General features: G+C 53.7%; 8 protein-coding genes across 8 annotated transcripts; 3 read left to right on the top strand and 5 right to left on the bottom strand.

The window, feature by feature from the left end:
• Positions 1-19: 19 nt before the first annotated feature.
• J4E79_003343 (uncharacterized protein) lies at positions 20-3,436 on the top strand (the record flags this gene model as incomplete). The annotated part of the gene is made up of 4 exons (XM_049352238.1): positions 20-253; positions 649-774; positions 823-1,541; positions 1,603-3,436. The coding sequence occupies 4 exons, from the start codon at positions 20-22 to the stop codon at positions 3,434-3,436; spliced, it is 2,913 nt and encodes a 970-aa protein (XP_049213709.1).
• Positions 3,437-5,211: 1,775 nt separating this feature from the next.
• On the top strand, positions 5,212-6,019 carry J4E79_003342 (uncharacterized protein; the record flags this gene model as incomplete). Its single annotated transcript, XM_049352237.1, has 2 exons — positions 5,212-5,334; positions 5,387-6,019. The coding sequence occupies 2 exons, from the start codon at positions 5,212-5,214 to the stop codon at positions 6,017-6,019; spliced, it is 756 nt and encodes a 251-aa protein (XP_049213708.1).
• A 606-nt stretch (positions 6,020-6,625) lies between these two features.
• On the top strand, positions 6,626-7,525 carry J4E79_003341 (uncharacterized protein; the record flags this gene model as incomplete). Its single annotated transcript, XM_049352236.1, has 2 exons — positions 6,626-6,862; positions 6,926-7,525. The coding sequence occupies 2 exons, from the start codon at positions 6,626-6,628 to the stop codon at positions 7,523-7,525; spliced, it is 837 nt and encodes a 278-aa protein (XP_049213707.1).
• Positions 7,526-8,225: 700 nt separating this feature from the next.
• Positions 8,226-9,176, bottom strand: J4E79_003340 (uncharacterized protein; the record flags this gene model as incomplete). Its single annotated transcript, XM_049352235.1, has 1 exon — positions 8,226-9,176. One exon carries the CDS (start codon positions 9,174-9,176, stop codon positions 8,226-8,228), a length of 951 nt encoding a protein of 316 aa, XP_049213706.1.
• Positions 9,177-10,923: 1,747 nt separating this feature from the next.
• On the bottom strand, positions 10,924-12,468 carry J4E79_003339 (uncharacterized protein; the record flags this gene model as incomplete). Its single annotated transcript, XM_049352234.1, has 1 exon — positions 10,924-12,468. The coding sequence occupies one exon, from the start codon at positions 12,466-12,468 to the stop codon at positions 10,924-10,926; it is 1,545 nt and encodes a 514-aa protein (XP_049213705.1).
• A 643-nt stretch (positions 12,469-13,111) lies between these two features.
• Positions 13,112-14,073, bottom strand: J4E79_003338 (uncharacterized protein; the record flags this gene model as incomplete). Its single annotated transcript, XM_049352233.1, has 2 exons — positions 13,112-13,486; positions 13,537-14,073. 2 exons carry the CDS (start codon positions 14,071-14,073, stop codon positions 13,112-13,114), a joined length of 912 nt encoding a protein of 303 aa, XP_049213704.1.
• Positions 14,074-14,378: 305 nt separating this feature from the next.
• J4E79_003337 (uncharacterized protein) lies at positions 14,379-15,383 on the bottom strand (the record flags this gene model as incomplete). Its single annotated transcript, XM_049352232.1, has 1 exon — positions 14,379-15,383. One exon carries the CDS (start codon positions 15,381-15,383, stop codon positions 14,379-14,381), a length of 1,005 nt encoding a protein of 334 aa, XP_049213703.1.
• Positions 15,384-15,876: 493 nt separating this feature from the next.
• On the bottom strand, positions 15,877-16,930 carry J4E79_003336 (uncharacterized protein; the record flags this gene model as incomplete). Its single annotated transcript, XM_049352231.1, has 2 exons — positions 15,877-16,638; positions 16,694-16,930. The coding sequence occupies 2 exons, from the start codon at positions 16,928-16,930 to the stop codon at positions 15,877-15,879; spliced, it is 999 nt and encodes a 332-aa protein (XP_049213702.1).
• Positions 16,931-19,083: the final 2,153 nt, after the last annotated feature.

Here is a 19,083-nt window from a genome sequence, read left to right as displayed (position 1 = left end):
ATGACTTCTAGAGTACGCAATGGCAGGTCCAGCCAAGAAGCGCGCGCAGGCCGAGAAGCAGTCCAACGGCTCGTCCAATGGCTCCTCCTCTGAGTCTCGCGACCCTACTCAGCGCTCCGCTCCGAAGTCCATTCCCCGTGTCGACGGCAACCGCGATCCTAACGTCCGGGCTTGCGTTGACTACACCGACCCCCGAGACCTCAAGAACATCTCCGATTTCCTTGGTATTGCCGGTTGGTACCAGGCTCGTGGTGTAAGTACAAACACTCCTCTGTCTCAGGCCGCATGAACATCTTGCATGTATCCTTCGTGCAAACACACCTCCCCGCACTGCCCAAATGCAAACAGCTTCGGGCTCGCATCCTACCGAGATTGGTATGGCTACGCTCTCTAGGCTGTGAGCATAAGAGCTACATCTCCGTGTGGCTTCCCTTCTCTCATCTTTACCCTCATTCTTATTCAAAACACCATTTGGATTCTGTTATCTTCCACTCCCACAATCCATTCACATTATCTTCATATTCCCAATTTCCCTCATTTCCCATCTTCATCATGGTTGACCAGGACGTCACTCCCCATCGCTTCTACCAGGACACCAGCCTCTACACTCCGAGGCACAACAATATTCTCTTTGCTAACGACCATCAGCTCACCATCCCGGGCTCTCTTCCTCAACGTCCCAAGAACTTCAACCAGTTCGGCAAGGCCGCCAACATCGTGCTCAACACCTTCAACGTCGTCAAGGCCCCCGACACCGTCGTCCATCAGTATGATGTAAGTTTTCCTGTCCCCCAAGTTTGACTTAATACTAACTTCTACAAGCTCAACTACAGCGGCGACGCCCTCGACTACACCAAGCGTGTCCTACTGAAGAAGATCTGGAACTCCCCTACTATCAAGGCCGAGCTTGGTGAGCCCGCCAACCTCTGGGTCTGGGACACCAACAAGCTGGCTTGGTCCGGTAAGCGTCTGCCCCGTGACGATACCCGCATCACTGTCGACCTCGATGAGGAGGAGGGCCGTCCTACCAAGCCGGGAGCGCGTGGCAACAAGCACACCATCCACGTCCGCTGGACTCGTAAGGTCGACTTCATCAACTTGAACGCTTTCCTCGATGGCCAAGCTTCTTGGTCTAACGAGTGTATCGACACGATCAACTTCCTTGACCATGTCATGCGCGAGTGGCCTTCTCAGCAGTACACTCAAATCAAGAAGTCTTTCTTCCAGCGCGGAGAAATCCGCTTCGACCTTGGCGGTGGTGTTGAAGCCTTCAAGGGTGTCTTCGCGTCCCTTCGCCCCGTTTTGGACGACAAGTTCAAGAAGTCACTGTCGGTCAACGTCGATGTCGCCAACGGCACCTTCTGGCGTGCTCAAGAGCTCACCCGCGCTATTGGCCAAGTCTTCAACTGTAACCCGCCTCAGTTCGCCACCATGTACAAGAACGCCACTCGTGACTGGAAGGGCTCCATGCTCAAGAGGGACCTCCGCAAGTTCAAGAAAGTAGGTGTATCTACGACACATACTAAGGAGCCTACGCAATGGTAAGTTGTTCTTTTCGGTTTGCCGACTACATACGCGTGGTGTACTAACTTTTGATCTCAGGACGATCGATGAATTCGTCAACTTGGACGCTTCCCAGGCGACTTTCCCGGATCCCGATGACCGCTCCAAGAAGATCTCGGTTGCTCAGTACTTTAAGAAGAAGTATGGCGTCACTGTCATGGCTGGTCTGCCGGTAGTCAAGATGACCAAGAAGATCCGCAAGGAGCCTGTCTATATGCCTGTCGACGTCCTGAAGATCGACGGCAACCAGCGCTACACCACCAAGCTCAGCGATACCCAGACGTCCCAAATGATCAAGTTCGCCGTCACCCTTCCCAAGGAGCGTTGGGCCGCTGTTCAGCAGGGAGTAAAGTTGCTCAACTGGCAGAATGACCCCTACCTCCGCCACTACGGCCTGAAGGTTAGCTCCGCGCCTGCCAAGGTGACAGCTCGTATTCTCCCTTCGCCCACCGTTCACTTCGGCGCCGGTTCCAAGGAAGCCACCATCAAGCCTGCGGACATGATCGCCGGTCGCTGGAGGCTGGACGGTCGCAAGTTCGCCATGAACAACAAGGAGCGTCCTATCAAGGCGTGGGGTGTCTGCTGTGTCCAAGGTCGTGGCAGCCCTCCCCCTCAAGCCATTGAAGCCTTCTTCCAGAAGTTCGTCCAGATCTACGAAGCCCACGGTGGACTTGTAGCCGCGCACCCTCAGCATGGCAAGAAGCCATGGATGGGTCCCGGTAACCTTGCTGATGGTGGTGAGATGATCCAGAAGGTCTGGAACCAGACTGGCAACAAGTACGCCATGCCACCTAATCTGCTCTTCTTCGTCGTCAACGACCGCAATGTCGACGTCTACCGTCGCATCAAGAAGTCTTGCGACATTCGATTCGGTGTGGCTTCGCAGGTTCTCCAGGCCAAGCATGTCATGTCTGCTTCGCCCCAGTATATCTCCAACGTCTGCATGAAGGTCAACGCTAAGCTTGGCGGAGCTACTTCGGTTGCGAAGTCTCAGCTCATTCCCAAGGTTGCCCCGAAGTCAGCATCTATTCCCACCATGGTTGTTGGCGCCGACGTCTCTCACCCTGCTCCCGGAGCCGCTTCAGGTGAGGCTGCATCCTTCGCTGCCATCACGGTATCCGCCGACGTCCACTTCGCCAAGTACTGGGCTGAGGTTCAGACCAACGGTAACCGCGTGGAAATGGTCACAACCTCCAACATCAACGACCACTTCGGGTTCATGGCCAAGAACTGGATGCAGAAGATCGGCCAGGGCAAGCCTCCTCAGCGTGTACTCTATATTAGAGATGGCGTGAGCGAGGGACAGTACGCCGCTGTCCTTGAGGAAGAAGTCCATGACATGAAAGAATGCTTCAAGAAGCTGGGCTGCAAGGAGATCCCCAAATTCACCGTCGTCATTGCTGGTAAGCGCCACCATATCCGCTTCTTCCCTGAGGCTGGCAAAGGCGACCGCAACGGCAACCCTCTTCCCGGTACTTTGGTAGAGACTGGCTGCACCCATCCGTTCGAGTTCGACTTCTATCTCTGCGCCCACGTTGCCATCAAGGGTACAGCTCGCCCCATCCACTACCAGTGCATCCTCAACGAGGGTGAGTGGCTGTCGGCCGAGCTCCAGCAGTTTATCTTCGAGCACTCATACCACTATGTCCGCTCTACTACTCCGGTGTCCCTGCACCCTGCGGTCTACTACGCCCACTTGGCTGCCGACCGTTCCCGTGCTCATCTCAACGACAACCCGGTCTCGTCTGGCAAGAAGGAGTCCAAGGCCGACCAGCAGTCTTCCACTGGTTCATCCAAGCAGAACGTCGAGATCGCTCCGTTGATGCCGATGCAGAACGCACGCGGCCTCAGGGATGTTATGTGGTACATCTAAGGAACGAAGAGAGGTCAAGCCGGTCGGTAGTGCTGGATAGGATGGCTTCACTGGTTCGAAACACGATGGAGGACTCGGTTGCGACGATGGCGTGAATCTGTTCACGGCGCATCAAAAGTCGGTGATTCGGTGTTCTCTTCAATCTTTCCTTGCGATATCCATATTTCATGGTCCTAGCGAGGACATCTCATGATCTCAGGTAGTATGCCTCGCCCGTCAGCGGCCTCGCAGAATCAATATGGTATGAAATAACTCCTGCTGCTTTGCGACGTTGTGATGTTGCGCATACGTGCTCAGCTTCTCGCATTTGTTAACATGCCCACGAACTATCGGCCAGATCAGTTTGATACAGTGTCCATCGCCGGAACTGAGTTGAGTGTCTAAGAGGAGACCGTCCATAGGCTCAGCCTAGATTTTACCTTGCTCTTCACGATCCGAAGGCTAAACTACCGCAGGCTCAGACTGCCGGGTGCTTAGTAGAAGTATAGCCACGGCCTTGACGATCCAAAAACGGCGCCTGACCCTGAGGCGAGCTTCCAATCAGCCTAAATAGCTGTTGTATCGATCAAGTGGCCACGAGCCCCGGAGAGTCGATGCGCATGGAGATTTTCGTTTCCTCTCGTTGCGATCGGGTACAAGCTGTTAATTTCACGAGGAAACGCGGCCACGAAGTCGAAGATCGCAGAGCTTGCAACTTTGCGCCAAAGAATGGAGGTCGTACTCGCCGGGCTAATGGAGAAAGCCTGTAGTATGTGTTTCCAGGCTTCGCCACGATTGCAGATGCCTGGTTGACAATGGGTAGATCGACACAGACAGATTGCTACCTGTTCTTATTGCGAAATCGTGTGCGAAGGTTAAGAAGCACTTTGAAGGCAGGCAGGAGACGACAGAGGCACTTCTAGCTTGCTGGACGCGCCGCGCATCACGAAGCGCGATACCAGAGGACTTTACGCTCACGACGGCGATAGCATCATTATAAGCCTCCTATCAAAGCTTCAGTGAATGAGAAACGACGATAGCAGGGTGTTTACATACTCGATCGAGTCCCGAGCGCAACATCACATGCAGGCAAGAGGTATGTACCGTCCAATATATTTACCTTCGCTCCACCAGCGCAAAGCGCAGAAGAGAAGGGGGTAAGCGAACGCATGATCATTCTAACCTCCATTTTCCCCTCCAAATCTTCATTGAGCGGAAGACACAGAGTGAATAATGGGGTGTTCAGTTTTAATGAGCAGAAGAGGATCGCGCGACGCGTTGATTTTGATGGATGCGAAATTTCGGATGACTAAGAGGCGCTTGCATGGTTGGGGTTAGCAGCGAAGCAAGGGTCAGGTGAGCGAATCAAGGCTGGCGCGTTGGGTGTGACGAGTATGGTGGGGCAGGGGATTTTGGGCGGCGGCGCGGGGTTTTGTTGTCGGCCTGTGGGAGTGACTCTTTGCAATATTGAGGATCAAATTGAAGTTCTGGGCGTATCAGGTGAATAAAGACTTTGTAGGCGGCGAACAACGTGGGGTGGGAAGCTAACGACCTGTAGTTTGATAGACCTGCACTCTCACACCCGCCCTTGTGAACGGAGATCCTTACACAAACGCACCTTACCCACTCTCCACTAAAGCTTCCCACGGTTCGGAGTACTGCGAGAAGAACTGCAGACTCAACCGCAACCCCAAACCCCTCGATACCGATAAAGTCCCTCGATTAGCATACGGACTCGACCTGCAAGCAGTCACCGAACACTTTCCACTTCTCCACAAACAACTCAGACACACAACATGTCTTCAGCAGGACGTGGCCGCGGCGGCAAGTTCAACAAGGTCAAGCGCGGAGGCGGCAAGAAGTTCTCACGCGACCTACAACCGCTGAACGCAGATGGCGAGGTCGTTGGCATGTGGGGTGTAAGTACCTGATTTACCAAAGTCGCAGAGAATGTCTAACAAATAACCGCAGGAACAACCCGACAAGGTTGACGAGGAGTCCTCCGAAGAGGAAGAATCCTCCGAGGAAGAGTCTGGCGACGAGGACGGCAAGCCCGCACAAGAAGAACTGACGCGCGAGCAGCGTCGCGAACTCGCAAAGAAGCGCAAGGCGGCCGCGATCGCAAAGAAGTCACAGAAGACCCCCGAGGCAGGCGATATGCCCACCGACTCCTCCGAAGAGGAAGACGACGATATGCCCGCGAACCCAAACCACACTGCGAAAGCCCGTACACAAGCCGCAAAGGCACCTGTCGACCCAGACGCTGAGCCCGTTGCTGCCGCTGCTAAGGGCAAAGGCAAGCAGCAAGACCTGTCTCAACTCTCTCGCCGCGAGCGTGAGGCTCTCCAGGCACAAGCCAGCAAGGACCGATACGATAAACTACACGCTGAAGGCAAGACCGAGCAGGCTCGTGCCGATCTGGAGCGCTTAAAGCTGGTCCGCGAGCGTAGGGATGCCGAGGCGGCGCGGAAGAAGGCTGAGGCCGAGGAGCGTGCTGAGCTGGAGAAGGAGAAGAAGGAGCTCATGGACCGTGAGAACAGGCGGCGGGAGCAGGCCAAGGGCAAGGCGGACCGTCTTGCTAAGGGCGGCAAGAAGAAGGCCTAAGTCTGACAGTCATTGTTAGGCTTGGAGCTTCCGCGACGTTACCAGTTACCTCTGCGACGCCCGGATGCCAGTACATGTGTGCGAACGCACTCCGTTCCATGCTTACGGGTTGCGCGGTTCGCGTACGGCGTAGCCACTTCGAGCTACTGGTCGATGCTCATGATGCGATGATAGAATCAAGTACAGGATGGCGGCATGGTGTATACCATGTAGCCTACTGGATGCAAAGAAGAAACAAATGTGATCCAACTTCACGAGCCATGAACACCATTTCGCTTGCCGTGACCAATGTACTAAGACTGAGAAGATGACTGCACGCCCTGTGACAATACCCAACATCTCACATTCAGGCGGCCCTGATACTGCACAGCATCTAGAAACCTCGATAGCAGATACGAGTCCGCATGCTGAGCCACGAGCCCTCAAGCCGCCCTTGTGCTTCCCCGCGAGTTAGTGTCTCGCCTCGCGAACGCGAAGATTCACGACTTCGTCATCACTTCCTCCACTATATGAACATCGCGATGGCGCCACTGATGCTTCCCATCATGCGCATACACGTACAGGTCCTCTCGTATCGTTGCGCATCGCGTTACGATTCTGTCGATCATGGCTGAACCGATACCTGCTGAGGAGCAATCCAACTTCGAAACCTTCAGCGACTGCTTGAGTGAACCCGTCCTCAAAGCTCTGGCTGCACCGATCGAGAAGCCAAAATCGAAGAAGAAGAGACATGCGAAAAAGGGGTCGAAGAGTGGGAAGAATGAGATCGTCAAGCAGGAGGTCGTACCAACGGTGGTAGAAGCCCAAGAAACGGATGCGGAAGACCTGGGCGAATTCATAGAGGTATATCATCCCTACTAACATACACACACGCGTACTCTAGAGCCTCACTAACAAAAGAACCAGTACCTAAGCACCCTAATCTTCCCCTTCCTCCCCGCCGAACTGCGCACGCTCACGCATTCGATCTTTAAGGACTCACCGACCCTCCAAAACCTCTACACAACACCCCTCTCATCCTCAACGTCCACCGCCCTCCTGCACACCATCCCACCCACCGCAATCGACAGCCTAGAAAGCTACGGCCTCCTCCCACCCACCTCCGACACCATCGACCAGCACAACCTCCTCACACCGCTCCTCACAACGTACATTTCCGCCGTCACCGCCCCGCCCCCAATCTGGAGCAGCACGCGCGCCACCGCCTGCGAGCTCTGCAGCAGAGACTGGGTGCCCTTGACATACCACCATCTTATTCCTAAAGCGGCACATGCGCGCGTAAGGAAGCGGGGTTGGCATACAGAGGATAAGCTGAATAGCGTGGCGTGGTTGTGTAGGGCTTGTCATAGCTTTGTGCATCGATTGGCGGGGAACGAGGAGTTGGCTAAGAATTTCTATACGGTCGAGTTGATACAGGAGGGTGGGGTGGAGGAGGATGTCGAGAAGAGGGAGAGTGTTGAGGGGTGGGTTAAGTGGGTTGGGGGTGTTAGGTGGAGGAGTAGATAGGAGGTGGTATGATGGAAGGGTGTTGGATGCGGTGGTCTGAGGTTGGTACTCGAATGCTTTGGATTACCTGTCGTATCGTCCCTGGATGGATGCGCGACACTTTTTGGGTTGCGAGTACCATGGGACGGAAGATCTCGCTTCTCTTCATTGTGCCACCACTTTCGTGCTCTATCTCATATTCACGTCTCCGTCGCACACTTCCTGTCCTCTTTTTCATGCGTATCGACAGCTGATATCTCACGTCAAGCGACCATGCTGCCACCCTTCGTCTACTCCGTCTTCCGACTCACGGTCTACCCCATTTTCATTGCCCTCATCACGACCGTAACGGCTATCGTCACCATGGACCCATTCAAAAACACCACACTTCAGTACTTCGCTATTGGAAACATCGGTGTAGCGTTATGGGGTGTACTTGCGGGAGCCCTATAGACCATGAGAAGGAGCAGCAAATGAGAAGAGAAGTCACAAGAGCAAAGAAGCAAGCGGAGACATGATTGTGGTGTGATAAAAATGGTATCGATTCATCCATCAGAGGTCAAGTCAACCAGACGACCTCTGGAAAGCACATATGCACGCTAAAATGAGGATATACAACGGGTATCCAGCCCTCAAAACGCCGGTGTCGATATGCGACAATGCCTAATCCAAACATGCAGTCGTTTATACAAAGCCCTCAAGTCCAGCTCGGGTATGATGATTATAATGGCGCGTCGTCGAGGAAACCCTTCTCGACTTCATCCTCAAAGATCGAATACGAACGCCCGCGCTCGCTCATCTTGTTCTCCTTCTTCCTCGCGTCGAGACTTGCGCGAACATGTTTGAGGAAGGCCTCAGTGCTTGGGTCGCTTGGTGTACGGTGGAGTTCGCAAGGCATGTTCGATGCGTTCGCGACGGGTGCTGGTGCGATGATGTTGGAAGATATGGTCGCTGAAGTCTTTGCCTTCCGTTCCACGGTACAAAGTCTCTTCGCAGACTCCCTGAACTTCTTGAAAGGGTCTTCAACTTTGGTCTCAAGCTTCTCTAGCTTGTGTAGCATCTGGAACTCCTCGCGGACCCGTCGTGCTGCCCACTCGCCGGCAGGGAAGGATCTTCGTCGTTGAGTGGTGGCGAGGTAGTCGTGGTATGTGTCGCTACTTAAGCGAAGCTCGAACTCGCTTGCTGGGTTGCTATGTGTGGGAGCAGAAACAGGCGCGGGAGCAACTATGGGTTCCGGTGCGGTGGGAACAGGTGTGGAGCTGAAGTCGACGAGTTGACCTGGATGCACTTCACCCGTGCTGTCACACCGTGTGGATGGCGCCAATACTGTCAAGGTCTTCTCGGTGCTGTTCTTCTCGTAGGCGAACAGAGCTTCAGCATCTGTTGCTCTTGAATCGACTCTTTGTCTCTTGCAGCTTTCCTCTATTCCCGACCTTGGAGAGCCCGAAGCCGATGATATGGATGTGCGTGGGCTGACGTCAGGAGAGCGATCTTGACTCTTCCGCCGAGACCCAAAGCCAAAGCTGAAGTTCATGTTGAAGATCTGACTTGCCCGACGACGACGCTTCTTCTTGAGGTTTGGGAACGACCATGGAGCAGCGCTCTCTGGTTTCGATGCCATAGGGCCGGAGTGAGGCAGTAATGATGGGAGTGGTCTGCTTGTGACTGCCATCTTGAAATGGTTTGGAGTTGAAGGTGTGAGTGGCGTAAGGGGTTGGAAGGGGTTGGTGAAGTGCAGATTGTTGTTGTGGTTGCTGTTGGGTCCTTGCTTGATGACTCTCGGTAATGGGAGGGTACGATGTATGTTCTGTTGGGGAGGATAATAGAGTTGCAAGTTTCGTGCTACCTGGCTCGCGGCGGTTGTCTCACTGGATAAGTAGGCGTCTCGTGTGAATGCATAAAACAAGTCATCTTGCAGGCAGTGTTCACGAGGCGCTGGTCGTGGGAGACGTGGGTCCGCGAAAGGCGATGCCGGCGATGTGTTGGTCGAGGTTTGCTGCACGGGGAAATTCGGAAAAGGGCTGGTTTGTACTGGCCATGGGGGCGTGGTGCAGTCATATGGTGTTGGCGCGAACATTTGACCTGTGATCGCGTGGGTGTGGCCTCGTGCCGAGCACGCGGATGTGACTCCGAAGTTTTCCCGATAGCGGATTGGAGTTGCGGTGTGGAGCTGGTAGTCGCCAGCCATGTGTTGGTGATTTGATGGTGTCTCGGCAAGCGAGGTCCGGTGAGGAAATGTGCTGGACTATCTGCTATGTTTAAAGATCGTCGCCTGGGAGGTAGCCGCGGTAGCCAGAGATAACGATTTTGTGTGCTCTTGACCGCTGAAGTCGACTCCACGTTATATACCGCCTGTTCTGCATCATGGCATCTGCACGAGCTCGCCGACGAAAAGACTCACCGCGCCGGTACACTTGCCCGTGCACCGCCCCTCAACCTGTGCATTTGCGTGCCTCGACACTGACAGACCCGGATATTCCAAAAAGATAGAAAAACAACCTCCCCACGGGTCCTGTCATCATACATCACTCTTACACCTCATGCCACCGTACCTGCGGGCCCACACGCCCTCTGCCAGCGGTACAACCAACAGCACACCGCACATCGTGACCAGGTCCCACGCAACTCTGCGACACTAGCTTGATGACGGCGCGCTGTTGGTGAAGTTGATCGCTGGTTGGTTGCGGGGGCGCGACGTGCCGTTTGGCACCCGTGGGTAAGATGTGCGTCGGATTGTGGGTGAACCGTGGGCGGCAGACCGAGATCGCCGACTAGTCAAGTTTGGCATTGAGATCCAGGGTCCATGACAGATCTCAACGCATCTAGATCTGAACGCCTTAGTGCGCAGCATGAACCATCGCGGAGAACAGCATCAAAAGCAACTTGCGAACTGAGAGTTGTTATAGAAACAGCGGAGATGCAGGAGACGCGTGCTGATCCTTTCATCTCAGGTACCAAGATCTGAGCTCGCTTCTCGCCGAGCCGTACCGGGTGGCCTCCCAGCCAGAACATAGCTGTGAGCTAGTATTCAGGAGGCTGTGTATGGAGCTGAGCGGACGAGCGTATCAGGGTGACTCCGTGAACACATCGTGCCTTCCTCAAAATTTCATGTGCCGAGGTCAACTTGTCGTACCTTGGGCGAACCAGCAAAAAGCATCGTGGATGTTGACGACCTTCTAGATCAGCAGTGCAGGTCTGGTGACGCACTCTATCCATAAAATTTGATATACATGTACTTGAAGAGGTTGAAGATGAACTACTACACTGCCTCAATGTGTTGACTGCGTAACAACCTCGGTAGATGAGCGCGGCACAGCTAGGCTCAAGCCAACCAAGAAGCAACGAGCACGGCAGTTATTCTGTCAACACCGTGTTGATCTATGACATGCGTACCTTCATCACAACCAAAATTCACTTCCTTAGTGAGTCTGAGTCTTCGCCCTTCTCTCTAACTCCATAGCCCCAATAATCGCGCAACCAACTCCACTCCCGTCTTCTGCGCTGGTAATCGTAATCGGGCCATCTCCTCCACAGTCCTTTTCCTTCCATCCCAGCACTTCACCCAGTGCCTTAGCCCATCTCCTCTTAAATTTTGGATGCTTGTTTGCCACACTCCCGTCGGCAGCTACATGACCCTTCTCGATACTTTCCATGGTGCAGATGGCAGCTACACCACAGGCACACAGTCGCGCACCACGCACAGCGATCATCTCAGCTAGTCTACGCGAGAGCTCGATCTCGACGTCTGTGGGCTGGATCGAGAGTGTAGAGTGGAAGAGTTCACGTGTTTTGGTGAACTTGGGCGACTCGTCGTCTTCTATCTGAGATAGGAAGCCTGTATCGATACTGTATGGCTCACGCAGCTTTTGTAGTCCCTGGTCTGAGGCTTGACTGAAAACGAGACTGCGATCGAGGAGATCTACCAGTATGAGACGAAAGATCTCGCCTAGGTACAGGCCAGCGGAGAGCTTCTCGAAAGTCTGCTCTCCAGGTCGCGGGCTCTCTGCGTCGATCTGCTCGTCGTACTTTGTGAGGGGAAGCACACGCTTGGCTTGATCGAAGGCGCCATATTCGCAATTGATCGCCATTTTCTCTTCACCCTTCGTTGCGCCGTTGTGGGATGATGCATCTGTGATTCTGTCGTCGTTGGAGTCCAGTTTTCCAATTCTTGAGAGGCTGGCCATGAAGGCTGCATTGCAACCAGTACCAAAGATAGCACCAACAATCGTTTCGGGGTCGTTGTAGGCGGAGGCCACCATGGCACCGACGGTATCGTTGATGACGCAAATCAATTCGACCGGCAGCTTCCTTTCTTGCAGCTTCTCTCGTAATTGCTTCGCGGCGTCCTGACCTTCTACGCCCTTGATGTCGAAACCCTTGGTCCATGTCTGCAGGACTGCATGGTCGATACGTTTCTGTGTCGCTGGGTAACTGAATGTGAAACCCAATGGCATGGGCTTCTTCACGGTGTATTGTCGATCTAGTTGGTGGTCCTGGATGAATGCCGCCACTTTTTCCGTAACGAAGTTCCAGAGACTATCGGCATCGCCAGTCTTCATCTCCTCCGGTAGCTTGTATTGCTCTTGCTCCATGCTGTGTTTCCCATCTCCTTCTTTCCCGCCTTCATCTCCATGCAAATCTACTTTACACACTCTCAAGTTTGTGCCACCAAGATCAATAGTCAATATCGTACCCTTCTCTTTTCCCGAAGGCAAATTATGCACCCAGGTGATGTTCATAGGGATGCCCTCTTGCTTGTCTTTGGTAAGGCCTTCTTCCAACTCTTCTCTGAAGCGGCTGACGATTTCCTTCAGTTTAGAACCGGAGATCCAAAACTGTTTGTCGAGCCGTGCGAGTTCATCGTCCAGACTTTGTGGTAGATCGGCCATCCTCTCGAGTTCAGAGCGTTGGCGCCATGATGTATTCGCCTCCTCGTCTATGCGCCGGCCTGCAGAAGTAGACATAACGAGGATTCAGTATTTCAGAATATGGGAAAGGTGATGAGAATATCCTCAAAAGTATACAGACGTGCTGTCTAGAAGCGAAGCGTATGTACAGGTTGTTTTGAATTATTTTCATGTTCATATTTACAGCGCTCGACATGATGACATCACACGGCGCTTGCCACGGTCCTGACTCCCAATTCAGGCATTTATCGCAAGTGTAGCGGATCTTATCGTTCCAGGAGGCCTTCTTTCGTGTAAATGACGTGCGTCTGGCATAGCAGAGTGGGAGCCGCGTGGGTGCCGCGTGGGTACTGCTAAAGCCTCGGGCCGAGAACCGCCGTGCGTCTTTGTTGTTGAGTGGGCCGTGGGTTAGGGGCTTGAGAAAGGCCAGAAAAGCAAGCGAGAGGTATGCGAAAATAGATAAAATTCTAATGGTATGACTGATGTGTTCGCGCTTTCTTTATGCAGCGCCCGTGGTATCGACCGAATCCTTTACTCCGTCTAATGCATAATGTACCGTCTTGTGATTATTGTAATCAAACAAAGGAAATAGAGGAAGCTGTGAGTTCAGCAAACGAATGTTTCGACAATAGTCGTATGGCGGGCCGCCTTGTGCAACGAGGTAACAAGACTTCCGAGTTGGCTGCGCAGTAGCTGTGGTTTACGCAGCGCACTTCTGCCCGAACATGCCATGCTCGATTCTAGCGTGGTTTGTTCGGACGGTTACGGGTGCGTCTTGTGTCGCTAGATGCTCCTTCCCCTCCTTTGCCGCGGCTCTTGTGTTGAGCAGACTAAGGTAAGTCTGCCACCCAATGGCAATGACACCACCAAATATGCTTCTGTATTCTATCGGGATGTACGTGAAGCTGAATGCCGTGACCATGGGCCAGACTTTGCAGCTGTTGATCCAGCTCGTTGGCACTGTGTTCTTGATGCGTTCGACGATTTCGGGTATCGTAGCGCCGGATAGAAGCGACTGCATGCCGAAGAAGTAGGAGTTGAATAATGGTGTGAAAAACGCCTGGTTTATGAAGACCTGTTGGGTAATGAGCAAACGTTGGCAGAGGATGCAGTAGAGGCACATACCTTGGTCGAGAGCGACAGAATCTTGGATCTGTAGTTGAAGTTGTTTGACAGCCACATGAACCACTTGAACGATGGGATAGAGCTGACTCCTCCAATTATCAGGGCTCGCCCTGTTCGGGCCCAGTCACGGCCGTCGCTCCATTCTTGAACCCAGCCCTTATCGTCCGCATCCTCTGCCACTTTATGGGTTTCCTCGGGCGCAATGGTCTGCGCAACGAGGTCGCCGATAAAGTATATGACGAGCGAAGATATGAGTTGTGTCCTGTATGGCCTCCTTTGTTGTGCGCGACCGTATGCGCGGAAGGGTCCGACGATGGGCTGGAGCCAAAGCCAGCTTGGCCCAGGAATCGTCTGCGCATTCTCCGCGACCCTGCCTGCTGTGTTTGGCCCCGAGACATGTGGCCTGCGGACGACATTCGAGGGGTGGACGTTGATGCGTGCGCGTTCGAAGGTGCCGGGATTGCTGTTCCGAGGGGAAGGGGCGTTCGGAATGCGCCTCAAGCCGACACGGGTAAAGGCGCAGGAAGGAGCGATCATGATGGTGGTTTGTGAGCTCTCATGAGGTTGGAGAAGAACTTAAGGGGGCAGGTGAAAGTGAGGCATGTTGTGATGTTTTAAGACTTGTCAATCTCCGCAGAGGCCCAGACACGGTTGTCCGAGTGTCGGCGGCGAAATGATGAGATTCAGGGTCCTGTTGCGCAAATAGCCGGCTTAGTCAACCATGGCATTTGACCTGGCCCGGGTGTCCCAACACAGCCAGGTACACGCCGTGACATGCGCACTGGGGTTACCGGACCATCACACACGTGGCACAGCTGACGTCTCTGCGCCATTCACCGTCACTACCACCGGCTCCGTCTCTTTGCGTCTGGAAGCCACTCCTGAAACACTCTCCTGAGGCCCTGCCAGTCACCCTCGATGGTCTCGCGCTTCTCGTCATCCACGAACTCCGCATTGTTCATTCCACCGAAATCAATGGCCCAAGCGTTCATCTCTTCGTCAATGAGAATATTCATCGGGTGGACATCGCCCCACACAAGGCCGTGAGCGTGGAGCTCCCGCACGATGGCTGTGAGTTGTTCTTCCCACTGTTTATGCGACTCTTGTCTGTCCTGAAGGCCAGCACTTCGCAAGTGGGTCCCCATGCTGGATGAAGTGATCAGTGTCATCAACATGCCGATGGTAGCCTCGCCCGACACCACCAAACCCTGCAGTCTAGGCACTCTGAGCCGAGCTGCCAGACCGGCTTCGTCGATGCGTCTGAGTACACGGAGCTCACGCTCGAATTCTGCCTCACGGAGCTCCATTCGCGGTTTGAAGTAAAGCGGGACACCCTCTGCCGTTACTACTCGGCCCTGAATCGCATCGAGATTCTTCCCCTCATTTGCTGTGCGCGCTATCCAAACGTTGCGCGCCTCGAAGTGACGTAGTGTTTTGCATGGTCCAGGCAAGTCCGCGGTGCGCATAGGGGAGGTGAAGAAAGCTGGCGTGTACGCGCACTGGTCTTCTCCCACGATCCGTACATCCTCGTCACTGTCTCCTTCGATGAGCTCTAGATCATAAGTAGGCGAGTGGAGAAAGGCTTCAAGGCTAAGGTCCTGGAGTGACGTCCGCGGAGCCAAGCTCTCAAGAAGAGACTGGCAGTGTTGATGCATCAGGTCGAAAAGTGGCTTGTCTCTCGTCTTGCTCCGCAAACGCCCTTTCCGAAGCTCCATCTCTTGTAGCAGCTTTTTACCAAAAATTGTGTCCTTCACTTGCGCGACATCGGCTTTGACGACGAATCGTGCGTGGCCGCGCAGCACTGTAATTTGACATGTATCTTCAGTAGCAAAACCTGAGGGACCCATGCTGATATGATAATCTTGATCCATTGTAGACTATTCCAGCGTATACGAAAATTCCGCGTGTAGAGTTAAGGTGTAGTGTCAGTCGCGAAGTATTGCAGTTCAGGCAGCCACCTAGCCAGGTACCTAGGTACACGAGGCTTCTCACATCACGTGTTTGGGCCACCTAGGCAGAACCAGATCCGTCACATATGAGCTGTTGACATTCTCTTCTGACAACCGTTGAAATCACCGGAACAAGGAATAGAGTAGGTGTAGGCAGAAGGAGAGCAGCAAGACCGGTAAAGCCGAAAAGGCGTCAAATCCAATTCGTCGTGAGGATTATGTATGTACATAAGAATCGAATGCAGCGACGCTCAAGCCGCTTATTGCAGGAGGCAAAGCCTACTAAACACTAACAAAATTTTACCAGAAAGAAGTCCATCATGAACCACACACAAAGACACCAGCATCAGGTTTTTGGTGTCCTGATAACGCCCGCAACTCAGACGAGCGCTTACAAGCACTGGGAGTACCAGTCATTCTGCTTGACGCACTTGCAGCCTGAAGCGCAGCTGGTAGCGCCGCTGTAGCCCTGGCCACCGCACTGGCCGTACTTCTGAGCGGTAGCACCACCAGCGGTAGGAGCAGGCTTAGCAACAGTGGCGAGAGTGGTCTTGGCTGTAGTAGCAGGGGCAGCGACCTTGGTAGTGGTAGGAGCAGCAACCTTAGTAGTGGTAGGGGCAGCAGCCTTGGTGGTGGTAGCGGCGGGTGCGGCGACCTTGGTGGTGGTAGGCGCAGCAGGCGCAGCAGCACCGGCACCGTTCCAGAGCTTCGGGCCCGGGATGGGGTAGCTGGAGTATGAGCCGTAGAGGTTGAAGTGGACACCAGCGTCCTGAGCGCTGAGGTGACCAGGGATAGCAACACCTGCGGGCAGAGCAGTGGTACCAGAGCCACCGACCTTGACGTGGATGCACTCCTGGTAGAATTGCGCACCACCAATGCGATCACCCTCGTGGAGAGCGATGATCTCGGGACGGATGATGTACTCGCCCGGTGCAACCTTGGGCAGAGTGAACTTGTGCTGTCCTGGCTTGCCAGTGTATGAGCCCTTGATAAGCTTGTCGACAGCCCATGATTTGCCGTCGTAGCCGTCCTCGGCAATCTTTGTCCATGACATGGAAGAGCCAGCCTTGGACATGTAGACAGTGATGGGTCCCATGTGGGATGGGTCGATGATGTCGTCGCTAGCGTCAGCGTTGTTGTGGTGCCATTCAACCTGGAGAAACTCGTCAATGCTTGTTACATTCAGAGGATATCACAGAGGTACTTACAGCAATCTCATCACCACCGTTGACGGCAACGGACTTGGAAGCCTTAATGTTGGCTACGTTGCACTCCATAGCCTTGGAGGTAACATCAACGATGGGGTTGTTGTTGGGAGGAGAGTCGATGTATCCGCCCTGAACGTTTCCGAGACCCTGGGTCTTTCCGTTCACAGAGATGCTGTAAACAGTGGTGTGGGCGCTAGCAGCACCGGCAAGAGCGAGAGCGAAGATGGAGGCCTTCATTTTGGACGAGGAACTTTGAAGTGTTGATTGTGTAGTTGAGTAATTGTTCTTATAAAGAGTGACTGTCTGAAGAGAACGACGAAGTAAAGATCGAAGAATTCAAAGACTGGAAAAGAACGTGTAGAGAACGAGTGTGTTGAGCGTCAAGCGTACCCCTTGAACGAAGGCAGGCCCTGTGGGCTTTATACTTGCTGAATCCTTCCATACACGGAGTCACTGTCCCAAGACATCGCCATCTCGCTTGGTGATTACATGTCAGTTCAGTGCTCCGCCTAAAACAGCCACCAGGAACGTGGCGGCGGTTAGACGTGCAGGCAAACATGAAATACCATCGTATCCTACGGGAGACTAGTGCTTGGAAGGGGCTAGAGCCGCCGTTAGAAGCAGCTGGGCCGTTGGGCAGAGGCTGGCGTGACAGGTGAACGTATAGCTATACCGTATGGGGCATGCAGGATTCAAGAGGCGGTGTTGCGACACTGTGCTTCCCCTGTGACGATCGGTTCTAGGTGCAGCATCTTGGGTTCTTGATTCAAGTAACATGAAACATGAGCGAGGACATCCCTTCGGATGATCTAGCGAAAATCCTTCTAGAGCCATCGAAGCCCGAGAGCCTCGGTATCGTCTTGCTAGAGGGCTCCTGACAATGAGAAAAGGCCGCTATACGGCGTTATGTACTTGACATGAAGTCGCTGTGACTGCACGCCTCGGGCCTGGAAGTACGTGGAGCAAGCATGGAATATTTCTAGCAACCCTCATCTCGGTCCAGTGTTTAGAACGCCATATCCGGCCGCCCAGAACAGCACTGAAAAGCGGCGTCAAGATGTTCCGTCATGCCGCAGACGCCCACGAAGAGTGGAAATGAGCGAGGGAGCGCGCGTCGCGTTGTCGAGAGATGTCCAATTTTTCAGGACACGAAAGCACCAGAAGTTCGCCGGAGAATTCAGTGTGTGCGCGTCATTAGCCTTCGTGTAGAACGATCATAGTGACTGTTGTGACGATGCTGTACTGGAGTCATTATGATCAGTTGGAGGGATTGTGCTGATCCTTGGTTGCCCAGGTGCCGCACGAGCCAACAGCACTTTCCGAGCCCGCGGCTCAGTGCCTTGGCGTTCACAAATCAACCCCGAGGACGGGACGATCGGTCCGCCCAGAACACAAGTATCCAATACATACAGCAGGTTGTGTGTTTCACGACAACTACTTCATGCAAGCCTCAGGGCGAAATCAAGGTGTGCGCTGGCTGAGCAGGAATGACCTCCCTCTTCCTGCGGTGACGCACCAGACACTCCAGCGAACAACATCAAAGCTATCGCAATCATACCGTATACCAAAGCATAATCTCAAAGACCAAGCCCAACCTAGGACCAGACCGCAGTCTGAGTCAAAGGCGCACTCTATTCTTTCTGACCTCCCTCTTCCTGGACGTTCAGATCCGACGCGCCCCTTGATGCACATCAGATGGTGCAAGGAATGGAGAAGGGGGCATCACGACTAGTTAGGGGGTGGTGATGTTACTATTCATTGTTCGAATTATCACCGTGTACTGCGTGGCGTCGCGATAGATATCGTGGATGACATCTAGCCATAATTGTGCCAGGTCACTGAGAGCTCTGCACGGAAGCAGCCCAGCAAGATCTTAGCCACCATCAAACCGCTCTTCACAGCTTACCAGACCATACACTTTCAATGAATTGGCTCTCCTTCCTTTCTTGTCGAGCGAGCTTCTGGTGGAGATATCACTCAACAACTTCAGGCCCAGTACAAGTAGGCTCGAAGGCCAGGGGTTCTGACTCCAGGGAAGCGTTGAGCGGCAAACGGGGACCGCTAAACATCAATGTGATGGGGCAATGTAAGCCATGCGATGTGTCCGAGGACGAGAAGCAACTCCTGACGTATGGGCAAGGACGCAGCGCGGCGCTTTGTAGATGGAATTGCGGTACGGCGAAAGCCGCGATAACTGACATAACGCATTCCGACACATAGGGGAACAAAAATGAAAGCAAGCGCGAGCGACGCGAATGCCGTCTTTGAAGGAATCTTCGGCTGTGAGAAGAGATAACCTCAGGAGGTTGGGAGGGAGAGCGCGGCCAGATGCGGCTGCGCGCCTTGGCAAAAAGTGACACCTGAGAAAACAATGCTCATGCTACCTTGTA

The sequence above is a fragment of the Alternaria viburni genome (assembly GCF_023758015.1).
Source record: "Alternaria viburni strain BMP 2772 chromosome Unknown scaffold_5, whole genome shotgun sequence".
Lineage (NCBI taxonomy): Eukaryota > Fungi > Ascomycota > Dothideomycetes > Pleosporales > Pleosporaceae > Alternaria > Alternaria viburni.
The sequence above is the reverse complement of the archived record's forward strand: the minus strand, read 5'-3'. Positions and strand labels throughout refer to the sequence as shown.